Source organism: Eufriesea mexicana, unplaced genomic scaffold, assembly GCF_001483705.2.
Source record: "Eufriesea mexicana isolate 0111107269 unplaced genomic scaffold, ASM148370v2 scaffold320, whole genome shotgun sequence".
NCBI classification, from domain to species: domain Eukaryota; kingdom Metazoa; phylum Arthropoda; class Insecta; order Hymenoptera; family Apidae; genus Eufriesea; species Eufriesea mexicana.
Window position 1 is genome coordinate 1,147,156 of NW_016908532.1, and position 25,625 is coordinate 1,172,780.

General features: G+C 38.7%; 3 protein-coding genes across 4 annotated transcripts in view; 1 reads left to right on the forward strand and 2 right to left on the reverse strand.

Annotated features, from left to right (window-relative positions):
• Positions 1–8,297, reverse strand: part of dsx-c73A (doublesex cognate 73A) — a 9,011-nt gene extending 714 nt beyond the window's left edge. The window contains exons 1-3 of the mRNA XM_017896685.1: positions 7,473–8,297; positions 1,642–1,896; positions 7–54 (exon numbers count right to left, since the gene is read on the reverse strand). Of these exons, the coding sequence (XP_017752174.1) occupies positions 7–54; positions 1,642–1,896; positions 7,473–8,297 (1,128 nt within the window). The remainder of the gene's footprint in view (positions 1–6; positions 55–1,641; positions 1,897–7,472) is intronic.
• LOC108545184 (elongation factor-like GTPase 1) overlaps positions 1–25,625 on the forward strand; it is a 32,198-nt gene that overhangs the window by 5,829 nt on the left and 744 nt on the right. The window contains exons 4-5 of one of the 2 annotated variants that reach the window (XM_017896683.1): positions 24,677–24,864; positions 25,455–25,625. In XM_017896683.1, the coding sequence (XP_017752172.1) occupies positions 24,677–24,864; positions 25,455–25,625 (359 nt within the window). The remainder of the gene's footprint in view (positions 1–24,676; positions 24,865–25,454) is intronic. The other variant, XM_017896684.1, reaches the window with a different exon arrangement.
• aos (protein argos) lies at positions 14,044–19,616 on the reverse strand. Its single transcript, XM_017896686.1, has 4 exons — positions 19,285–19,616; positions 15,446–15,666; positions 15,135–15,306; positions 14,044–14,915 (listed from the first exon to the last, which is right to left on the reverse strand). The coding sequence occupies exons 1-4, from the start codon at positions 19,537–19,539 to the stop codon at positions 14,667–14,669; spliced, it is 897 nt and encodes a 298-aa protein (XP_017752175.1). The 5' UTR covers positions 19,540–19,616; the 3' UTR covers positions 14,044–14,666.

A 25,625-nucleotide genomic window follows, 5' to 3' on the forward strand; every position in this document is an offset into this window, starting at 1 on the left:
TCGGCATTCGCGCATTTCCGCCACTGGCTCACATGTTTTCACCAGTGTTAGAGCCTAAATCGAACAACCGCAGATTAGATCAACGAATGCGTGTACATTATTAATTTGACTACGTTTAAATCGAACATCTTAAAGATGTAAACAACGTAGATAACGTCTCATACGTCCCTACGTAAAGCACTTTAGCCTGTTCCAAGTTGGTACGTATACGTGTTATTTGTACCCTTAGACACCAACGTTTCTATAAAATACATCTGGAATCTGCAATCGGACAAACAAGCTATTACCAAACAGGATGTTGAAAGATCGAAAAAATAACCACGTTGAATAATCTTGGAACGATTCTATTTTTTGCTAGTCTTCAAAATCGAAGCTCAGCGAACGCGTTGAAACGTTAATATGGAACGTTAACGTTAACTATTTTGAAAACTCGTTACACTGGCTGAAAGTGAACGAGCGTTTCTTGCGTTCTCACTATGTTCTCCAACCTAGCAAGCGTCTGCCTTCACTCTGTCGTCGCTTTTTCTTTCGCATGCCTGACTTTCGTTGTTTCTACGGCGTAATATGGTTTATTCGAATGTAATCACGATACACTTTACTCTCCGGAAAAAATGATCGTAGAACGGACTCTCGGATAATCGTTTAAACGAGACAAGCTAGATACGTGGTTTGTTTTTGCGCGAGATGTTCCACGAAAATCGAAGAAACGGTCATCGCGATTTACAGGTTCCGCAAATTTCCGTTTAAAGTTTGTAAATCATTCGAGATTAAGATCTACATATTTTAAAGATCATAGCTCGTTTATCCGTCAATTGTTTCCGTGCTCGTGCACAAATGACGGGATAATCGAGTATCGTATCCAATTGGAGCATATATAAACATAACGTGTCACGTATTTGCGTGTGATGTATTTATTAAAAGGAAGCAACAAAGAGAGATGAGAGAGACAGGGAGAGAGAGAGAGAGAGAGAGAGAGAGAAGTTGCTTTCGCTGTGGAACACTTACGCGATTTTATCGTACTATAATCTTACATAGTTAGCATACACATACGCGCATACGGACGTGCTTAGATGGATTGTAATGTGCTACCTGGCGCTGTTAGTTGAGTCTTTAAATAATACATGATACATCAACGCGTTTAATCATATTCATCGTAAAACGAATTACTTTTCGTCAAAAATTTTCTCCATCAGCAAAGGAAAAGACTTTCGACTGGATACATAAAATGATCAAATATTTTATACGCTAATGGAAGAAAAAGAGAGTGAAAAAAGGGAGAAAAAGAAAAAAGGAGATGCATCGAATTTCGGGAGAGTAAATTCGACGTGGAATTATGTGGATCGTGTAGGAGCTTTTAAACGCGAGTATTTCATTGCGTATCCAAACGATACGATCGTTTGGAATATTCGGAAGATATTACTCAATTTAAAGTGAGCCGAGTTGCGAGAAGCGAAAGAACGCGGAAAGTATGATTCGAAGGATCGAATCGATTTCTTCCGTTCCGTTTCGTTTCGTTACGTTAAGCGTAACGAGGTTCGATAAGCGTAACGAGAAGGAGAAGCATCGAGCTGAGAGAAGATACACGGCAAGCACGGGAATAAAGAAGGTCTAGTAAAGCGGATAGAAGGTAAGGCGACTAACCTTGGTTCGAGGGTCGGTGACCAGCTCCGTAGTGTGGAGATCGTCGCTGTCGAGAGAGGCGCTGCAAGGGTCGCGGTATCTTCCTGGACAAGCGCACAGAGGCTGGGTAAAGTTTAGTCTAACGTAAACGGCATTGCAAACCTGTTGAACCGCGCATTCTGGTAGCAAGTAGATATGCTGATTATGTGGATAGTAATGATACTTGGTCGGTTTGGCTAAAGCTGCGCTCGCACCCTCCGGTAGCCGTACTCCTGTCTGAAAATCGATAGATAAACGAAATTTTTATTCGTCTCTTTCCTCCTCTGCTCCTCTCCTTCTCTCCTCCTACCTTCCTTCCTTCCTTCCTTCCTCGTTTATTCTTTACTCCGTCTGGCGCCGTGTGCTTGCAGTTAACAAATTGCAAAAGCAGAAAGAAGATGGAAAAATGGAACGAAGCGGAAGAGGAAGAGGAAGATGCGATGAATTTTCTTTGGAACATGAAACAGGAACGTGAAATGAATAAGCAAGAAAATAGAAGAAACAGGAAGGGAGAAAAATGAAAGAACAGAATGGCTGGGAGGCAAGGGATAAATCAGAGTTTGCCGAGTCGTGAATCTCCACGATCGTGATTCTTAGTGGTTCTTGTGAACCACAAACTTGACTGTTCCATTACGAATAACACGATAATATCGCAACAGTCATAACACAAACTGCACACTGCAGCCAGTGCCTGTACCGATACCACCGATGCCGATGCCGATGCCGATGCCGATGTCGATGCCGATGTCGATGTCGATGTTGATGCCTGCCACTTTCTATTTGCCAACTTCTAAGAATTTTTTTAAATCGATGCCGATGTCGATGTCGATGTCGATGTTGATGCCTGCCACTTTCTATTTGCCAACTTCTAAGAATTTTTTTAACGCTTCGAATAATTGGTTTTACGTTACGGACAAAGAACCGTTTCAACAACCACCGACATTTTTTTCTTCTTTCCGTTACAAAATTCCGTTCTACCTGTGCAGAATTAATCATCGACCTTCCATGTATTAAACGATACGATTAAAGCAATTAAATTCGTATTTTCATCGTTACGTTTAACGAGCAGAAATTCTATCGGCTAATCGATTGTACGATTATTATTTAATATGTCAGTTATCGTTTAAACATATTTCATATATGTACACTCGTGGATAATGAAATTAACATTCGAATTCGTTTGAACGAATGATCGATCGCCGGAATGATTTCCATGAAGTAAAGAAATTCAATCATTCCTTCTAGCCTTGACTCTTTAACTCTTTCCTTTAACTCTTCTTCTCGCATTGTGCATCGTGTCTACTCTTTTCCTTTTTACCACCCCTATCGCGGTTACTTTCGTTCGTCATCCAGAGACAGGTCGTAGAGTTACCCTGTGGATATATACATATATACACGTGCACGTATCCTATAACCTGTGCGAACATAACGTTGAACCGGTGGAGCAATCGCAACAAAACCGAATAGTAAAGTCGTCCAATTCCTTCTTTACCCTTTTCTTGCTCCTCTTCTTTCATACTCTTCTCCTTTTCATTCTTTTCTGCTTGTTTTGGTACCGTCACGTTCCACTACCGATATTAACATCGGCCGATCCGCTCGCACGTCACGGTCATGAACACTTGCCCTCCTTTTCAAATGTTAAAGCGAGCAATACGATTCGTGACAATCTCCTAAAAAAAAACTTTGAACGGTGCTTAATTCGAATATTCAAGCTGAACGCGTCTCGAAGAACGCGGGTATTTAGAATCTTGTCCTGCCTCTTCACCCTATATATCCGCGAGTACACACGACAACAATCCACCCGATCTTCCTGCTTCGAACAATCGCGTCGATTTCATATTTCAAATTCCTCGATAGCGACGAGACGATAGAGAGATCGAGTGATTCGACCGTAACGTTTACATTATTCGCTATGAATTCCTTCTTCGCTCGTTGGGTCGATGCATCGGTAACAATTCTGTTTATTTCATTTATCCAGGTGGTTGTTGTCAAACCGAGCTTCTCGCGGTGCATAACGTTTCTTCAATTAACACAACGTTCCTATATAACGGATTTCTCTTTCTATCGATGCAAATTGCTAATCGAGTCTCGAAATTGTTGAAACATAACGGCTGTTGTCGACCCACGACTCACGACTCACGAACCACGAACCACGAACAATTTACATCCATCACTTTTACATCATCGCTATTTTGTTACATGACAAAGCCTTCCTTCTCTCGTTCCCGTTCTCATATTCCTAATTCCGACTTCGTTCACGTTTTCCTTCCTTTTATAATTACTATTTTATTTGTTACATTATTTCAATCTTTATAAGCTATATTTATTGTTAACTTATTATATTCGCCGCTCGTTGCACAGCGAATTTTGCCAACGAGCGAACGAGTTGTAGCCTATACGATGATTGTCGATTATACAAAGGTAATGAAATCGTTCGCCTGCTCGCTCGCTCATTAAATCCCGCTATTTTATTATAATAGCAATCGGAGAATAAAATTGTTAACGAGCAGGGAGTTAACTTTCTTCATTCCACCGTACATAAGCAGTTATTAAGTATACATATCGACCCAGGATTTTCATTCGTCTCTTGCTTGCTTATTCATCAATAATTATTCACCAGTCATTACCTAATCGTAATCGTATCTGGTAATTGTTCTTATATGTTCCAATGACATTTTCAAGCAACCGGAGCAACATTTCTCTTTAATAACTTCCAACGTTTAAAAAGTCATTACCTTTCACGATTCACGGTATAATGCGACACACCGTGTATTTCTCGTTGTTTCCATGTTCCATTCGATCGTGCAATTTTTCCAACGTTCACGAACATTGGATGTTGCCGTAAGAAGATGAACGTATCGAACGTTTAGCTACCTAAATCGGAATACGATGTCACAAACGATAAGCACGTTTTGGCATTGATATATCTTCGGTACCCGGAATTCCGCATCAGCTGCATTTTCTTGCTATTTCCTTCGTATTTATGACTTGAAACCAACCATAAATAATTATTAATTGCCTACGTAAAGTACAATTCTTACGATGCACCGTACACACAACCGTTTCACATTCGATTCGATACAATCCGATACGATCCGATACGATCCGATACGATCTTCCAATGGGACTTGCTAGATATCAGTAATTGGAATTCATGGGTCGCATACGGGTTTCATAGGTGATCATTTTCCGAGTAAAACACGCAATACGATCCCTATTAAAATAATTACCGGATATATATGAATGAGCGAAGATAAAAGAGGATGAACTAGTGGCAGAAGAGCAAAACGGGTTACGAAGGAATAAAAAAATTTCTTCGAAATCGGCACGAAATGATTCAAAGTTAACATGCGAATGTTAATTAAGTAACGATATAAAAGAAAAATATCATAGGAAAACAAAATTCTAGTTAACGGTGATACGATGACATATAAATCTCGAACGTCTCGACTGAAGAATTAAACGAATACTACGCGAAGAAATGGCTAAAGAAAGACCTGTGCGTTTTTTGGTAATCGTCGTAAAGTTATGAAAGGAAATTAAATCGTCCAGGGAAAGAAAGAGATCCTGCTCATTGCTAGGGTAAAAACGATTTATTTGTGTCAAATAAAAGCGTGTGCATATACGATTTAGTTGCAACACATTTTTGACCTGTGATTCTTCACCGCTTTATTGCCGTGTACTTACGGTACTTATGGTATAGTTAAACATAGTTATAGCTTAAACAGTTATACTTTACACGTGAAACGCTCCGCGTGCCTAATCTTCCCTCTCGAAACACACATAAACGAAATAAGATCACCCGCCCGAGTTTTCCGTAACAAATAATCCTATTTTTTATATCTATCGGTTCTCCGTGTGGCTCGATCGTTCTATCTAGAATTAACTAATTTTTTCTTAGAAAGAAGAAAAGAAAAAGAAAAATCGATAGGGTATGAGAAACTCGATGATATCTATAATTACCAAGTAAATTATACCCGAATCGTTCGAATTTAATATAGAAAATTACCAGGTTACCATTCTTCGTATCGCTGAAGAAAAAGAAGAAAAGAGGAGATTATCTGAAATAAATAACGTTAGAACTCTTTTAACTGTCTTTCTATTCTCAAGCACGTGAAATCCGATACACCGTAGTATGTAACTGTAATGCAAGTTAATATTCAACTTTAACCCTTTGGTTTATACTTTTATTTGGCAAGTCAAATAGGTATCGCGCTAAAAGTATAGCCGTACAAATCGATAATATTACAATGCGTATTAATGAAATAACGATTGGATACGTGTTGATTTAACGTACTGCGAATATAATCGACATCTGTGTTTAACACTAGATTTACGGAACCCGTCAATTTGATGGATGGGTTGCTCTAATTATACGATGGTAACAGATTTAGTTAACTTATATTAAGATTGTTAATATTGCAATTGTTGTTAAATTAGACTAATCGTTAAAAAAAAGACACGTGGTTGCTTTTACCTGTCAATTTGACAGGTGTCATATATGTAGAAATAGGTATACAAATAGCGTCCGTAAACCTAGTGTTAAAGACCGTTTCGTGGATAAAGTCTGCACGTTACTCGTACATTCGTCGGAAATTATCTCATTTGACCATTCATCGAACCTTTTTTTTTTTTTTTTTCTTTCCTAATTCTTTTTCTCTTTTCGCTTCTTCTCCGATCCGCGATGATTCGGTCACTCTCCGAATCGAATCGTTTGATTCTTTGAGGTAACCAACGTGAATGTTCATATCGCTTAGAAACTTGGTATTTTACGAGTAATAGAATTTCTCGAGTGTTTCGAACAGAGCAACGAATGGAAGATACTTGATCCAGAGAGATGAAAACGTGAGAAAAAGACAATTTGGACCAAATACTCGAGTTTATACGGATTTAGGTTTCGGGCGGATGTAACGGAACGTTTCCTGACAATCCTCGCATACTTTCTTCGGATTGTCCGAATGAGTAAATCGCGTAAACGAGCGTGTGCAAAGAACGGGAGAAAAAGATGAAGAGGAAGAAATTATGCGTGGATAATGCGTGCATGGGTCAGCTAAGAGTCAAAGTAGGATGGTTGAGTTTTAGGGACAACGCGTAGAATTTAATAATTTAATCTACTCCGAGTTTATCATTTCCGTGATATTTCGAAAAAATTTAACCATTCGTTCGTTTCTTTTCTCTTTGAACAATATTATTTATAGAAAAAAGGAATAACTCGGAAAAATAGATCAACGAAAATAATATTGGTAACTTTTATAGGTAATAAAATAAGATACCATGTTTGCTCGGTATAGATTAATTCTCGCTGACATCTTTCTTTCAACGATCGTATCTCTGAACATAAATCTTAAATTTATTTCCGTCTAATTCATTGTTCGTTGAAAGGTATGCGAATACAACCGTCTGCGAAACATCGTCTGTTTCGTTAGTTTCATTTAATAACCTTGATAAAATGAGAAAAAGGAAAGATTTATGACTATTTTTACTTGCGTGATATCGTTGTCGATGGAAAGTCAGACTTAAAAGGAAAACAGATATATTTTATCTAGGGTATCACTGTAAAATTACCGTAAAATTACCGTAAAATTACCGTAAAATTACCGTATTACCAAAAAGGAATACCATAGGATTTAAATGCAAGACGTTGCCTTTATTTTATTTTACCGTGGTTTTCTTTCCTATTCGCGAACGCGATCGTTTTCATGGCTGTATCGATCAAGTCGAAACAAACAGATTCATGCGAAGGAACGTAGATCGCGATGAAAATAGGGAGAGAAATAAGAAGAATAGGAGAAATGAAAAGATCATTTACTCACCTCGCTCAGGCTGGTGTAGTTGGTTGTCAATTTGATTTGAGGGCGAATTTTTCCAGGTGATTCTCGCGTCTCTTTCGACGAAGTGGAAGCAGGAGTAGTGGTAAATTCGTTGAAACCCGTGGTTAGTTTCTTCGAGGATGATAGGAAAGTACTAGCATCCCGATTGGAAGCGATCGTTCTCGAAGAGGCTTCCGTAGGAGACGCGCTTAAGCTCGTATTAACGATACTCGAATTTATCGTTATGGTCGACGCAGACGTCTTCGTCGTCGTTCTCGCGGTGGTAGTCGTGCCGCGATTGTACGTCACCGGTGGTCCTAATTCCGTTTTAGTATCCGCGATCGACCAAGTTGACGATGACGCGCTCGTGGAAGATAACTCGATGGTGCTCGCGGCAGAATTATGATTTGTCGACGAGGATGTCGATGTTAACACGGATGTCGATGTCGGTGTCGATGTCAACGTGGATGTCGTTACCGTTGGCGATGAGGATGGCAGCATGGTGATCGCATCGTTGTCGATCGTGGCAGAAATTCCGAGAGAAAGCGGTTTCGATACAATGCCATCGACATCCTTACTACCGTTGTTCCCGCTAATCCTGCTATCGATGTTAACAGTAGTGGGGCCGATGCTGTTCTCATCCACGCCGCTACTACTGCTGTTCGATGTAATTACCGAATTGTTCGACTCGTTCTTATTCATATATAACGGGGCTTTGGTTTGCTTCATTCTGTCGCTACTTTTCGAATTAATTGGCAATTGTGGTGACAAAGCCATACATCCAACTGCCAGTGGGACCAGCCATACTGCTCCTCGAATCGACTTCATCTCGTCCCGTATCTCTAATCGATAGAAAGATCAAAGAAAGAGTTGCTCTTTCGCGATATTCTTCAAATGTCCAGCGAGCTTGTACCTCCTGAAAATAAAATAGTAATGATAAAAAGCGAATAATACGCAAACCGATTTCACGTCTCTTATTTCTATCGTCATTTCGTTGTAAATCATGCGCGTACGCACATTCGATCGCTTAAATGGCCGTGTCGATCTAATCGGTTTGTTACGCGAAATTTACCCGCTCGTTCTTCTTCTCGGTTACAACGTTAATTAATATTCACGTTCGCGTTCACCTTCGCATTCGCCTTTAATCGTCCAGTTCTACATTCGTGTTTGCATTGCATCGTTACGGTAGACGTCAATGAAAGCGCGAAGAAGATGTAGATTTAGAAAAAAAAAAGGACGAAATGAGCGATCGCATGGAATCTTGTTCCAGATATTCTCGTTTCTCACGCTTCCTTCCTAGCTTTCACGGTATAGCGAGAATACCATCTCGTCTCCTTGGGCGAGAAGAGCAAACCGTGCTAGAAAGAGTATAAAAGGAGGGAGGAAAGTGATATAAGAAGAAGAAGAAGGGAAACAACGAATACAGAGGGAGAGTTCAAGCTCCCTTAACGGTATCGCTATTTTTTTTTTTCACTACGCACCAGAGAGTGACAGAGAGGGAGGAGGAGAGAGAGAGCCGAACGGTGATTTCTTCAACGTTCGATTGAATCGCGAAATTTGAACATGCGTTCAAACGACGTGGCATATAAGGTCCCGTGTTTCTTCCTTCCTTCTATGCCATTCCGTTTCGAACCTTCGCCCCCTTTCTTTTTTCCACCGTTCAACTTTATCTCGATTTTCTCTCTCCCTCGAGCTAATTTTAAAAATTATCGGCTTTTCGAAGCTTCGAGTATCGATATATTAATGTTACTTGCAAATCGTTCGTATCGTTTATTGTTCGCGATAAAATTGACACGACAAAGAAAATACGCTCGCGTAAGAATATGCTCGCAAGTAGGTGAGAATAATCACTCCTATGATTACCTATTGCATTCTCGCTAAGAGACAAGACGCATACGAAGTGTCGTGGTAATTATAGCACGATACAATTCACCACGCGGATGTGGTGAAATTAGGTTAACCTGTTACGTTTCTCGCAAGCCGTTATCTTTCTTTGCATGTTCAAGGCCACACCATGCAGCAACCACTAAGATCCACTCGGGCGACTAATATGCATGTATAAAATGCATATCTTACATAAAATGCATATATACATATATACATATACAAATCCACTGCGACACCCAGAAAGCTCATTTGTGCTTGATCTTCTGTCACGATTTTCAATTTCTTCTAAACCCGTTCCAAAACGAATACTACTCGTAACTACCATTTCCTGCTTTGCGACAGTGATTTTTCCTCCTACTATCCCGAGACACCATAACCTGCATTGCGACCCAAATTCGAGAACTCTGTTCAATGAAAGAGAATACACGTTCGTTAAAAAGCTTTGCTTATATCGCGAATCGTACACTCGTTGCAACATCTATTTCTTTAATAGAATTACGAAGACCTATCTATCCTATTCGACCGATAACCACGTACACGCCTATATCGCATAGAGCATATACCTGTACGGTTTGTATTAATCCGTATGATAAAATAGCTAATTGCTCACTTAACACCTTAATCGTTTTAAAATCCGTATTCTATCGATATTCGGTAACAGAAAGTTAACGATACTTTTTAACAGACTGATTTTTAAAGAAGAAAGTGCAAAGAAGTACTCAAGGGGAAAATGTCAATATCATTCCGTATTGATATTTGCAGTAATTGAAATTTTTCGATTGTAAAGTCGATGTGGTAAAAATGTAACAGAAAGATGGAAAATGCACGGGTGTGCAAACGTGAAAACGTTCGATATTAGTCGCACATTCAATCCCTATCTTTCGCGTACGAGAAGTAAAGTACGGACTGTGTCGATATATACGAAAAGTTTCGTCAACTTTATCCACGATAAATGTCTCACTCTCTCTTCTCGCGTGTGTATTTACGTTCACCTCCACAAAATATTTTTAATGTTAATTACGCGCGATAGAAATGAAATATTCGTGAGAACGCACAGTTCTCATGGTCTTGATTCGAAAGAGGTTACTTTCGACTTCTCCAATACGCAGTTTCGTCTATCGAAATTTTAATAATTTTTCATCTTGTGTCGCATTCGTTTTACTTTTTCTCAACTTACGAGTGAACGAAATATTTTCATCTACGATAAACGATCATGCTCGTTGCGATGATTGTTAATCAATGGAGAAAGTAGCTAATACGTAAACATCGAAGGAAATATATGTACAATGATAGGTGATCGCGCAACGATAGGTGATTGCTAATATAAGCACAGCTTGAAGATGAGAAAATGTCAGGGATAAATAGTCCCTGAACTCACCCTCGACATCCAAGCACGACCTCGATTTCGATCTTGATCTTGATCTGGGTCTCGACTTTGACCCCGACCCCCAGCCCAACCTCGATCTAGCCTTGGAGTTTCGATTCCTCGCAGCGTGATCCGTTATAACAGCGTTTTCCGGACTGTAGTTGTACGAGCAGCAGGATGATCTCTCTCCGTGAGAAAAATTTAAAAATACTGCGAGAAATGCTATATTTCGCGATCGGATCGCGACGAAGAAACGAGAAATAGATCTCGATCGAGTATCGATACTCGATTCGACGTACCGATGATAAAATCTCACGAGATCGAACGCGCTCGATACTCGCTCCAACGGAGTTTCGAGCGATTCAAGCCACGAAGTTGTTCAACTTTTTCCCCATCATCGTTCGTTCCATCGAATTTCAAGGTAAGGAAGAATGCACGAGCGACAGAACTTGTTCCAAGAAGTAAACGAACGCCACGCTTAGACGCGTTTCAGAGTTCCGAATGGGACTGCGAGCCTCGTAGGAGACATGCTGCCTATGAGTCCCGGCTAGTCCCACTTACCAACCAACCAGAGACCCCTCGACTATGCGTGGAATCCTAAGCTGCATCTCCGCCAATCCACTACCTTCCTTTGCTCCTCCATCAACACATCTACTTATCCACTAGCGACTGGATACTCTGGATATACTAGTACACCGTTCTAATCCTCGCGAATAGAGAGACCAAGAGTCGCGAGTGCCACCAGAAGCGAAAACTGATAAGCGAGTATCGCGAATTATTAGTAAAAGAAATCCGACTCTTTCCGTTTTGTTTTCTTTTTTTTCTTTTCTTTTTCTTTTTTTTTCTTTTTTCTCCCTTTTTTTCTTTTTTTTTTTTCTTTTTCTTTTTTCTTTGCGATAACTGAAGATGCCTGATCGTAACAAACGAATATATCGAAACGTTAAAAGAACTTAATATGATCTGTAATATGGTCGCAGAAGAGGAAATTCTTTTGTCGCTTTTCCTTCTTCTACCTCGATATTTCCTTTCCTTCCCTTTCCTTCCCTTTCCTATTATTTCTCCTATCTTTCTTTCGCTTCGTTTCATCTCTCGTACCATACCAAGAAATACCTTCCTTCCAAGTCTTTAATTAATACTCTACTAATCGTAATCGTACGTTGTACATCTCCTATAGAAAATATATTGCAGTATACCTCTCACGCAAGAACTGATTCATCCGTTGACTGAGAGATACTGATGTTTAATGGTAGGAAACGGATTTGAAGAAATTCGTAACGACTAATAGAGCTCTTCGACAATAATATATCATTACCATTTATCCGGATATTTCGTGCTCAGAGTTCGTTCGGTTTTCTCCTTTTATATTCTCTTCGAAAAACACTACGTTCGTATCCGCTCGTTGATTAAGCTTGTAATATTAAGTACGTACGAATCATGTAAGCAAATTAAAAAAAAAAAAAAAAAAAAAAAAAAAAAAAAAAAAGAAAGAATATATTTATTCCCTTAATAGGTTTCATCGCTTCATCGTTTAGGTTTCAATAGGTTTCATCATTCATACCTTAGCCCCGTGTTTTTTATCGTTCCAGAAAGATTCAATCGTCCGATAGTCGTATCGACTCAACAAATCAACATTACCTTAAATTTATCAAAATTTGCAAAGCGTGCTGTGGCCGATAAAATATTATCCGTGGACAAAGGTGACCGCGCGTGCGCGTTCGCGATCGTTACTCGCAAACGAAGAAGAACAAAAGAGAAAAAAGATAAAACGAAAACGAAAACAAATCGGAGCATCGATAACAGCGGTACCGCTACTTTTCACGCGTTCGATCGAATACCAGAAAAATATATCGAGCATGAAATCATTCTGGTTCTCATTGGCAAACTAGTTGCCGGCTAACTTTACCGGTGCATCGTTCGAACCAGATCATTGAACGATAGATTCGTAGTGTGTGCCGTGATCTTGTTTTCTTGCATAGAAACTCTTAGCCCTACATCTCCGAAGCTTGAAACGCGCGTCCTTTTTTGATCAAGAAATTCAACCAGTCTATCTCATGCAGCAATCTATTCGATATACACGTGTATCGTGGATCGTACGTCACCACTCTAATTAAGCTCGTCTATTATGCTGCAGTCACCGAACACATCGGAATATATCGGTACATACATCGAACATGTTTGCAGGTTAAACTAAGCACACCGAGGTAATTTCAACTACCGTTTCCTCCTTTGTATTACAGTTTCACCAAATCGATCACGATAATCGAATCATATCGATAACCGTTTTTTCTCAAATTCTAACATTTTGATATTTCCCGCTGTTTATCATTTTAATTACTCCTTTCGTTTGTCCTCCTTTCCCATCGCGTTTTTATGTCAACTATATCACGTTTTCTTCCGATTCTGTACCTACTCAACGATATATTCATTTCACGATCGTTTAACAAACCTATTTATTATAATATACCTGCTTATTCCATTCGTTAGTTTTGCTTCTTATTTACTTTTCATATTATTATTATACTATATTATATATATTATTATTATTTATTAGACCACAATAACGATATTTAATACAAAGTTATATACCCATGCATTACTAACTCGTAGCTTTAATAACAAACTATTTCGCAATTAGTTCATGATGACTTAAATCCGAAAAACTTATAATTTCGAAAAGATTTCTTCTCCAATGATTTTTCAGTTCACGGACTATCAAAATGGTTATTGTTTGTAGAGATTCTCCTGATGATGGATGCAGAAACCGTTATTACTGAACTTTCAAACTTTCGCCATCTAGCGTTACACGTTGGAACTAGTTCAACACTTAATACGAAATATCTAATTCATCGGCGTTAGAAAATTTAAATATCTTTACAGAAATGGGAAAAAATTTCTTTCTCTCTTTCTTTGTTTTCCTTCTTTTTTTTTTTCGTTTTTCTTCAATTCGAATTCAAGAACATAATTCATTTTGACTATTGATCTATTTTAGCTTTACAACTCTTTAAATCGCGGGAAAAATTGAAAATTTATGATTCAATTATATAGTCTTTGCGTTCAGTAAAATATAGAATGAAATGAACAATAACCATTACTAATTACCATTGCTAACGTATGCAAGAACAATGGAGAAATTGATTTCGATAGTAATTGTAACACTGGTAGAGATAACAAAATTTATTAATGCTTTTATCCCGTGAAATTATTACATCGACGAACAAGATATGTATCGATGATAATGATGGTGGTGGCATTGGCGATGACAGGGTTGATGTCGGTCACAATGAAATTTCTTTATTTCACTTTATTAAGAATTAATTATTTACAAAAACGATATTACGTTGATACGTAGTAATAAAATAATATCAAATATAATTCACAGATAACATCATTATCGAAAGTGTCAATAGGTAGGGATGTTATAAGTAACGCGTTCAGTTTAAATATATAATTATTATACGACATCCTATACAACACGATACAAATATACATAACAAGTATTTCCTATCGAGACCGAATAACAATATCCAACGTCCAAATACGTTCAACTAATTAAAAAAGAAATAAATTGAAATTTCCTCGACACGGTGTTATATTTCGATGTTGGTCGATGGAATAACGTGCTATAGCGTGTTTCAACGAGGTTCATAGGTTTCTATGACTGGACGGTAAACTTACATTTACAATTCTAAATGAACAGGAATCACTCGAGATTCCACTGGTACTATTATCCAGTTTTATCGATCTTTCGAAGCAAATATCTTCGGTATTAATCGATTTTCATATTTTTGTTCCTGTTCACTGGAGGACGTGCTCTAACAGTGTCAGAATCAAACCGTGCACATAGAATCTGTCCGAATATCACATGTGGATGTTTGGCTTCTTTCGTTATTCGAGCGATTGCATACGCTAGCTAGTGCGGCACATTTCAAATCCACCGTTTAAATTCAAACGTTATAAACCGCCTCGGAATGATGCGACTGCGAGGGTACGCAATATCCGCTGTACGTCTTGATTTCCAAAACGCCGGAATAAGATCTCGCTGGAAGGGAACCTGGATCGGTGTGCCTCCTTGGACATCTTTGACCTTTTGGACACTGACAAAGAGGCGACGCGTTTACTTCTTCGAGCTGCGAGCTCCGTCTCTTTCTCACGGTGAACAGCCGACAAGGTTCCTTGTGTTGACAACGTAGTCTCTGAAATATCAATTTCCTTTGTAACGATTGCGCCTCGCTCGCCTTTCACCTTCTCAGCCAGCTGCTCGGCATATCTTTTCGAAAGCAGAAGCAAATGTTAGGAAAGATCGAAGCATGCCTAGGGTATATCAACCGCGAACTGGAACAGGGAACGAGAACGGGAACGGGAACGGGAACAGGAATGCGAACGCGTACACAGAGACGAACGAGGAAACTTACGCTTTGCGGAGAGCACGCGAATGCATAAATAAATCCTGGGCTTCCCTCGGAAGACTTGTAAGCTTGCCTTCGAACTAGATAAGGTACGCTGCCCGGCCGACATCGACAATAAACTCGCTGAACCGTCGCGTTCGCTGGGCCCCCTCCAGGAGCTAGAGTCCATGTGACGTCTCTGTAAACAGCAAACGGCCATCTTGTACGTGACACGTGTGTATAGCTGTAGTGGACGCGTAAAGCATTCGCGAATCGGTACGTTTGATCGTTCCGCTACTTGATGTATACTCTCGATTAGACGGACGATCGCGACTAACTTGAAGTAACGACAGATGGGAAGACGTTTCACTGGCTCGCAAAGCTTGTACTGCCGTGTTTTATCCACTATCGTGTGTCCATCGTCTTCGTGTAAACTACTAGGGCAAGTACGTCCATCCGGGCAACGACATTGTCTTTCGACCCAAGGTGATCCATATAAATCCACTTTGCTGCAAACTTCACTTCGGTCTGAACATTCTGGCAGCTCGTCTTCGCTTTCCTGAAAAATTCATAAACCTTTGTCATATCTCCACGCTATCGCACTCCTTTCCACCTCTATGTATCCGTGGATGGATCGCTCGTTTGCTAAATTGATTAACTCTGCGAAACAAAAAAACAGATATTTATTTGAAATATAGAAAGGAATTCTAAATGCCAAGTCAATCACTTTAGCTCGTGAACGGTTCATCTGTCGTACTAGTCATTCCAATTACGCGTCTTTCCTTGTTTAGCGAAAAGTTATACAGTTCTTTTAATTCGTTTTCGATCGTGAACCCAACCTGTCACTCCGGAAGATACCTCGGAGAGTAACGTTCCTTTTTCGCCATTTCGACTTATCCTTCCATTTTGTTTTCTACCTCGAACAAATACAGCATTTGCTGCATGTTCGTCGTGATGTTATATCAAGTGTAAATAACGAGTAGTTTATATTAATTTGCACTGAAATAGTGAAACTCGAAATTTCATACTGTCCTTTCTAGAAATTGATTTTGACGAATTTAGTCTTCGAGCCATAGGAGTTGGTCGACTAAGGAACGAGAAACAACAGCGAGATCCGTTAGTCCCTTGAAATGAAGACTAATAAAAGCAACAACACGATCGATAGCGGATCATAGTTGCTGCGTACCGTTCTCAGCTTGACCCCGCTTTACAAGGAAACGCAACATATACGGATAAAGGATTGGAGAAACAAGCGTAACATCGAGCGCTCACCACTTGCAATACTTTTCCACAATTATTCTTTATCGTTCTATAGTTTATACCCTTTTTAAGTTTCATTTTAATCGTCAATCGGTGTCGATTCATAGATCGGAAGTCGCGAAAAAGATAACTTGAACGCATCAGAAATCATCATCTCCGATATTTAATTCGATATATTTCATATTACCATAGAAACTCGACCGAAATCACGAGACGTATAAATGTAACTTGACGCATCAGAAATCATCATCTCCGATATTTAATTCGATATATTTCATATTACCATAGAAACTCGCGTGGTCGTATATCGTTGAACTCGTTTCGATCGTACCATCTAAAAAGACCAGCGATGCGTTCGAAATAAACTCGAAGATCAGCTCAAAAAAACTCTGACTTTATCATTTATGATTAAACGGTATAATTTATTATTCATCCAAATTTTCTTCTATTTCCATATTCGACAAAAATATTTAGATACTCCTTTTCTTGCGAGTTATTCTGTTAGCCTCATTATCTCTTTTGACACACATACGTCTTAATTACACCCCGGTTCAGCCGTAAAATATTAAGAAGATCAGAAATTTGTGTTACTCGATAATTACCGGGTGCCCGCATGCACGCACCCACCCATCTACCCACGCACGCACGCACGCACGCACGCACGCACGTACATGCACATGCATAATCTTTCGAATTGCTTGAAATACTAATTCCAAGATCAAAATTGCTTTCTTTCCGTGTAACAGACGTCCATAAACAGATTTGCGCAAACTGTTAAAGAAAATACTATTTAAAGTTTGATCCCCTACTTCAGCGTCTACGTATTACACGCGTATCAAATAAGATACATTATTCGATCGCTGTAGCCGGCAAGATAAAGAGAAATGACGCGACAAGCACAAATGTCTCGTTTCGTAAGGTAATTAAATCGATCTTGCATACATTTTAACGTGCCCCTCTGTTGCGTTACACGCAAATTAATCGAAATATCGACAAAACTAATTAATTCGATCTTGCGTCTGAGCAATTGCTTTAATTAACCATGGATGAAGAAAAGCCTGCGAGATCGTATCGAGTGAGAAAAGAGTGAGCGAAAGAGAAAGAAAACAAGCGAGCAAAGGAAGTTCTGTGTAACATACTCAAGAGGTACGTGTCTCCTCTCTCTGTTGAAAAATAGACATCTGGTCTAACTACACTATTCAAACGGCGTCGGTCAATCCGCTGAATGAGGCAATCATGTACGTCCTGTCGACTCGTCGTTTGCAATCTACGTGCTGCTCGAGCACCTAAGCTAAACTTCTCAAATACCCTTTCTTAGTCTTTTGCCAGTCTACGCTTGTGCTTCCCCCCGCCAAGATCCTCCCCTTCTTCCTCTTTCTTTAGCCATTATGCTTAAAAACGTAAAGTCAAATATCGAAGAACCGAGAATAACGAAAAACGATGAAAAGGAATACAAACTGTCGTCTCTTTCCATTCCAACAACGACTGTATCAACCGAGAAGCAGTCGAATTGTAAGAGATGTCAATTTTGGTAATAGACCTCTTAGATCTTTAACCTACCTGAAATATCATTTATTCGATCTCATTGCGATTCGTATAAAAGTTGATATTTACGATTGATAGATAAGAGAAGAGATCTCAATATATCGATCACTCGTCAGTATAATAATATATCGGCCATCCGACATATTATAATCTGATCGGCCACTTTTCCCACTCTCTATACTTTCTCGTTGCTGGGTCCCTTCCGTTCTCCTATATTCCCTTCTCTTCCTTCTATCCCCACTTTACCTTTTCGTCTCAACGTTCCCAGAAGATCGTACGTATTAAAACCTTCAGTGGCTGCAAACTAAAATGGGATAATAGGCAGACCGGAAAGGCTACGCGTTCCATCCGGAAGTTCTCACGCGTCTCTCGCTTCTCTCATAGCCGCAGTGAAAATGACACCTGGTTCTCGAGCTATATAGACGTATAATAACTGTGAGTACACACGTGTGCATCTGTGCATGTATGTCCGCGTACACATGTTACGACAGATGATTCAAAGAATACGCGTAACGATCAATTGAAGATGTGTGCCTGCATTCTGGTTATAGAAGAACACAAATTGAACGCATTCTTACGCACCTACCGTTTTCATAACATTTCCCATCATTCTTATACCACTTTGTTTAGCTATTCAGTATTTTTAAGTAACACGAAAATTCGTGTCGCCATTAGTAGTATATACTTTCTCGGAATTTCCGAAGTGTTCCACTTACTACTCACTTTCCGAATTTGATATAACAGATTAGTGGGAGAGATACTTTCACAATGAATTACAAGTTAATAAAATTTGCTTGTACAGATGTCTACAAACGATAAGGATCACTGACAATGAGAAGAATACCATAAAAATATTATTTTTCAACCGACCACGCAAAGCTGTGGCTTTAAATCATTGTTTGCGTTCAATAGTGCAAAGAGTGTAGCGAGAAATAACATATAGGTATTTTTCCGTTAAAGTGTTCAACCTCGCTTGTTTCGTGAAATTTTCTTGGAAAAGTATTAACCCATTGATGCCGAGAAACGCAAAGAAAAATGTCACTATAGCAATTTATGTTATCGCCTATAACGGCCTATAATTTTGTCCAAATTGAATACAAAGTACGAAATTTCTGTCGTTATTGAACAATCTTGAAAAATTAAAATGTTTCTTTCAGATCGAACCTATGGATAAAATTATTCGTTACAAAACTTGATTGTCAAGTTAAACTAATGACTAAACGATTACGTGATTCGCTACTATAACATGTTTGACAGTTAATTTGTAACAGAGAAACATGATAAAACCAATTGCAAACTAAGCGAAAAATTTATTTCTTTTGAAACGTACACAGACTCTTATAACTCGTGATTTCAAACAACAACAACTTACCCCAATTTGGTAGAGCACCCTGGCTGGTTGATGTATCGGCCGATGTTTCCTTTTTTGATCGATTAAATCAAGCTCAATCGCTGTATCTTCGAACTCTTGTAACTCTGCGAGATACTTGTCATCATCGAGAGACAAATATTCATTGAGAAATTTTTGATCGGTTTCATCGAGTTCTACGCCAAGAAAACTACCCTTGCTTTCACGAACGAGCAATTGCCCGAACATTGCTAGCAAGAAACAGATCAAATCGGCCATCCTTTCGCGCGCACGCGATCCTTCGTGCCTTTTCGTTCTTTCTTTCTTCCTTTCTTCCTTTCTTCTGTCCTTCCTTTCTTCTTCCTTTTCTTTCTTCCTTTCTTCTATCCTTTTCTTTCTTCCTTTCTTCTATCCTTTTCTTTCTTCCTTTCCCCTTCCTTCCTTTCTTCCTTCCTTAATTCCTTCCTTCCTTCCTTCCTTCCTTCCTTCCTTCCTTCCTTCCTTCCTTCCTTCCTTCCTTCGAGACGATCACCGATCATCGAACGAATGCCCAGATTACGGAACAAACAATGGTTGTCAGTTATCGAATTTGATTGAAAATGAGAAATTAAAGTAACAGCGTTAATAATGCGACACATTCGGACGTAGAAAAGGGCACGCCCGTATACGCATTCATATACCACGAGCTACGAATTTATCACGATTTACCGAAAGCATTTCTTGACCATCGTCAGTGGATGCATACGTTGTGTCAAATAATCATTCAACCCCTGTTCTTTATATATCGTTCCAATAAATCTAAGGATACTGAAAATATGGAATTTTTCACCGAGATTTGAGACAGTCGGAAATAGAAAATACAAAGATATTAGGAATCATTCTTCACACAAAACAAATTCGTTATTTTATCCTATCAGTATTAAATATAACAGTCGATTTGAAATGAAATCGTACGTTACGTTCCGTTGAAGATCAGTTATCCGATCAAAGAATAAATATCACTTTGTCAGATTCGCAACATTTGGCAACCGTTACGACGTGATTGCCCACCCAACAGATATAACCAAGCATAAAATCTGAATCGTTCTTTGGAACATAAAACTGAATTTTCCAGTTCTTAGTGTTATCACGCCCGATGAGAAAACACATTCACCAGTAGTGAGCAGCAACGTCGCTGACGTTGCACGCTTTCCAAAACAGTCACGTTCTACTCGCAATTCGCTATACCTATTCGCGATATACCTCACACTCGTTTCTCGTGTCCTTGCATTTGCGACGTTCTATCTTCTTTATCATAAGTCCTACGTTCTACGTCTTACGATTTGTTTTGCAACGCGATTCGATTTAGTCCGAGGTTAAACGGCTTGCAACATTCGTGCTGCGCGATCCTATACTATTCGTTTGACTGAACTTCTAACAACTAGAGACAAAACATGAATGAGTCTCCCTTCTCTGCTCTTCTTTTTCCACTCCACTCCATTCCATACCACACCACACAACTCTATTTCACTCCAATCCACTCCACTCCACTCCATACCATACCACACAACTCCATTTCACTCCAATCCACTCCAATCCACTCCACTCCACTCCACTCCTCTCCACTCCACTCCACTCCACTCCACTCCACTCCGCTCCGCTCCACTCCGCTCCGCTCCGCTCCACTCCACTCCACTCCACTCCACTCCACTCCACTCCGCTCCACTCCACTCCACTCCACTCCATACCACACCATACCACACCATACAACTCCATTTCACTCCGCTTCATCTCACTCCACCTCACTCCACTTTACTCTACATCGTTCCATTCTACACTGCTCCACTCCGCTCCATTCCATACTACTTTACCCCACTCCACCTCACTTTATTCCACTCCACTCTACTTCATACCATCCCAATCTACTCTACTCTACTCTACTCCATTCTAATTCATTTCATTCCATTCCGCACTACTCTACTTTCCTCCACACTGCTCTTACTCTACTCCACTCCACTCCAGTTTATATACTATTCTGTTCTTCTAGATCTCTTCTTTCCCTGTGCTCTTTTCCACTAGATACAAATATCGAGTTTCAAGGTATACTCGTTATTTGGATCCTCTTTACCTTCTCTTTTCTTTTTCTCATGGTCCTTTTTTATTTTCCATTTTCTCCTTACTTCATCTTATTTTCTCTTCTTTTTGCCTACTTGTTAAGCTTTTCTGACATAATACCTACTATTGTCATTTTCATTACCTCATTTAATGTTATTCTTTTTCAACTTTTTCAACAATCTTTGCCTTTCTTCTCCCCTCTTAAACTATTATTCGATTCTGTTATGTTTATCTTTTCAACGATTCGTATTTCCTATTGGACCTCTCTTTATTTTCGTTGTTCTTTAGTCATTGAACGTAAAGGAAAGAAACAAAGGATTTCTCGTCCTTCCTATCTTCTCATGACTCGTAAAACAACTTCCTGTTTGTTCACGTTTATTACTCAGCTTAGTCGACAAGTTTACGATTCACTTGTCACATGCGTTCAAGGGGTAATCGGTTACGAACCGGTATGTTTCTTCCAAACTTGTTCTTTTCCCCTTACGAGAAGAATTTTCTCGATCGTGCATCTGTAAAGTTATACAAATGTATACAAGATTCGACGAGTTTCTTTCCTCGTTTTTCACATTTCATAAATATTCAAAAATAAATTTCTTTAATAATTTATAACCTGTTCTTTTAATCGTTACTATTTAACCGATCTGGATAGAATATAATTCGATATCATATAAGTAGAACTTGATGCTTCGAACCTCACGAAAATGCAATATTATTAAATTATTCTGGCAAGATAATTTATTTAATTTATATATTGTAGTCTAAAAGCTACTATAATATGATGTCAAAAAGAAACCGACCTATGTCATATATAGAAATATTTCAGAGGATAGGAGACGCGAAGCACGTAATCGGTGCAACCTACGTACCAAGTATAATACTTATACATCCACGAAGCGCGTAGGCGGTGGCTCACGCGGTTCACGAGGTTGGTTCACGCGTTCATATTCGAAAGATATTATTATTTTTCGAATTGTCGAATCTACGTAGGCTTCTACCTACTTTCATCACACGACCATCTTTCAACTCCGTTTCCACCTTTTTTCAAAAAATTTGCTGCTACATTCCCGATTGTCTGCGCGTATACGTTCAATGTCTTTTCTTTTTCAACTCACAAATGAACTTTGTCGTTACACATTTTACAATAACTCATACATTCTTGGCGTAAGAATAAGATTCCTATCTGTACCAAATTCCTTTCGAATGACAATTTTTCATCAGAAAAGTCGATAAATTCTTAAATTCAATGACTCATAGAAACACGCATAATATCGAGTATTCCGATAGCTGTTAATGCGACGACAGAAACAACGAAGTAAAAAACAATTGAATAGAAAGAAATTTTTTTATTTTCTATTGTACGGGAACAAGTAAATCAGTATACCTAATTAAAAGTCACAGGAAACACCAAAAAACCGTCCAACAAATTCTCTCGCTAAGTTTTAACTAAATATATCTATCTTAATGTCACATCACCCTTATTTATTTTCTAAAATCGAATCAATCGATTTATTGAAATAATTTTAACATTAACCAGTAAAGGATTTTCCAAAGGTTGATCGTAAGATTGAGGATCGCTGTTTCATTGATTCAGGCTGCGAACCATTCACTCGTATTTTTTTTCTTTTCCTCTACTGCTATTTACTCTTCTCCCTCTTGTTACTCTATCCGCTTACATTGCGTTACTCTTACTCTCTTGTATTTGTGAAAACGAATAGGAATAAGATCCAATCCGATCCGATTCGATCCAATCCGATCCGATTCGATCCAATCCAATCCAATCCAATCCAATCCAATCCAATCCAATCCAATCCTATGTCATCGCATTGCATGGAATCGAAATGGAACGGATGAAATCAGATCAAACCAAACTATAGCGAGTGAAATCAAGCGTAACATACATTCATATTGTTGTTAACACTCGAATTATTGTTAACAGAACTGTTGTTAATTCTGAGTTTAACGGAACCAAATAATTTTTACCAATGAATACTTATTCCTTCCATATATATAATTTACTTTTATCGATTCCTTTTTTTTTCATTTTTCTTACTTATTTCTTCTTACTTTTTAAGCACATCTCGTGATATGCTTGTGACAAGTATTACATAGTTTTAGAATTTATCATACCATAAAAAAATTTTTACTTATATAATCGAAATGGTATATACGAGAATCTTATATCTATCTTATAATATCTTCGTTCGAAGAACCACTGTTTGTGGCATGAATGAATTCTTGCTATTGAGAGAGGGGAGTGAGACTTGGTTACGATTTGGCGAGGAGTTCGAAAACAAGGTGGGGTTTGAGAGAGTAGAACATAGAGGCAGAAGTCGGAGAGGGGAATTGTAGCGTTGGAAGTAAAGTTGGTGGTGAAACTCTGAACGGTGCGGAGTTGTGGCATAGTAAAAAGGTAGAGGATGAAGGCGGAAGAAGAGAGAAAGAGCAGAGCAAGAGGGGAGTATAGATTATTTATGTGTATGCATGTACACATAGTGAGATCGTAACGTTACCACAAATAGGTAAAAAAAGGGGAGATATGCCAGATTCTTGTATGTACCGGTGATGAGAAAAGGACGGAAAAGAGCAGGTGAGTGCAGGTGCCGCAACCTACGACCGGAAACTGTGCTCCTTACTCTCCGACTGAAAATCCTGTGCAACTACATCTTCACCGTTCTAGCAAAGAATGTCTACCGATAAACGATGCAAAATATCAGATAGCTTTAACTAGCAAAGGAATAGTATTCTCCGATTTGCTAGTCTGTCTCATTTATCAATCTTCTCGTATCGTTTCAGTCTCTTTTAAGAGAAAAAGAAAGAAAGAAGAAATGAGGAAGAAAAGACAAAGAAACTTAAGACCGTGTTCGACTTCTATCGATATCTAAATAATTGATTAAATTAAATTAATAATTGATGAAATTTAACGATTTTTCCTGATTTCTTCATTAAATCTTCTTACGATTAATTGTTTCGTATTCGAGTATTATTATTGTTACGAAAAGTAACATTAAACTGTTTTTCATATTCACTACCTGCTAATACCTGTTAGTTGTTAATCGTTAATCGTTAATCGTTAGTCGTCAATCATTAATCGAAATTGTAAATATTGTACTTGGATTCTGTTTAGATGTCCAGCAGTAATTTTCAACTGTTTGACTAATTAAAGTTTTCTCGTATTCCTTTTATGTCATTAGTTATTCGTAATCGTCTTTCGGAAATTGATATATTTGACTTTATAGAATTTTGTCATTTGTCAAAGAGAGCGATAGAAGATAACGAGGAAAGGAAAATAAAGGAAGATTAAATATGGTGAATTTTGTTTTAGGGAAACTGTACGCTGCATTCGGAAAGAGGCAAGGTCGTGTGGTTGCAGCGGAAAGTGCTCTTGGATTTGGTGGTCAGTTTCGCGTACTTGCGACTTTACCTGTACCGGAGAGTTTTCAACTTGCCACAGAACTGCGAACTCAGACATCCGGGCTGGCCAGTCCTCAACTGGTTTTCAGTCATTGGGAGGCAAGTTTTTCCATACAATAAGAACACGAGCAATATCTCGATATTTTTCCGCTTTTGTTTATAGTCTTTTCTTTATTGTACATAATCAAATACTCGCGATCGATGATAGAAAAATAGCGTTCTAGTCATTCTTCTTCGGCCATTGCGCATATCACTGTACTAATTACTCCAACTATTAATTGCTCGAACAAATCAAAATTATTGTTTTCCAATAAATACACATTTGATTACTTATCCAACAAATAGTATGATACATTTAAAGTTACCGTAGATCCATTATTTCGTTACTTAACACGCTGTGACTATCGGGCAAATTTTATGTTTTACCAATAGAACAATGCATATATGCATTTACAGCAGAATGTACCGTAATACGATACTCGCTGTATCTTTAGTACGATAGATTGTTATATACATACATAACATGTTATAACATCTGATTAAAAGATGAAATTATCTTAGTGCTTTATCGTATTAAGAGTGCATGAATATTATACAAATGTGACTTATTTAACTTGAATACGTATTGTAGTTATTGCTTACTGGTATATATTGCCATATATGCTAAATATATTTCGTATGCATAATAGGTGATCGAGCAAGATCCATATTGGACACCTTCCACGGATGAGGAATACTTACATTTCGGTGACAAAGCAGACAGCGAAAATAGAGCCAAGAAATACATAGATGCAGTCCGCCGGCGCAAAGGTTTATCCGTGGATTCTCAGCTTGTCACACATGCGGAGAAACAACGCACT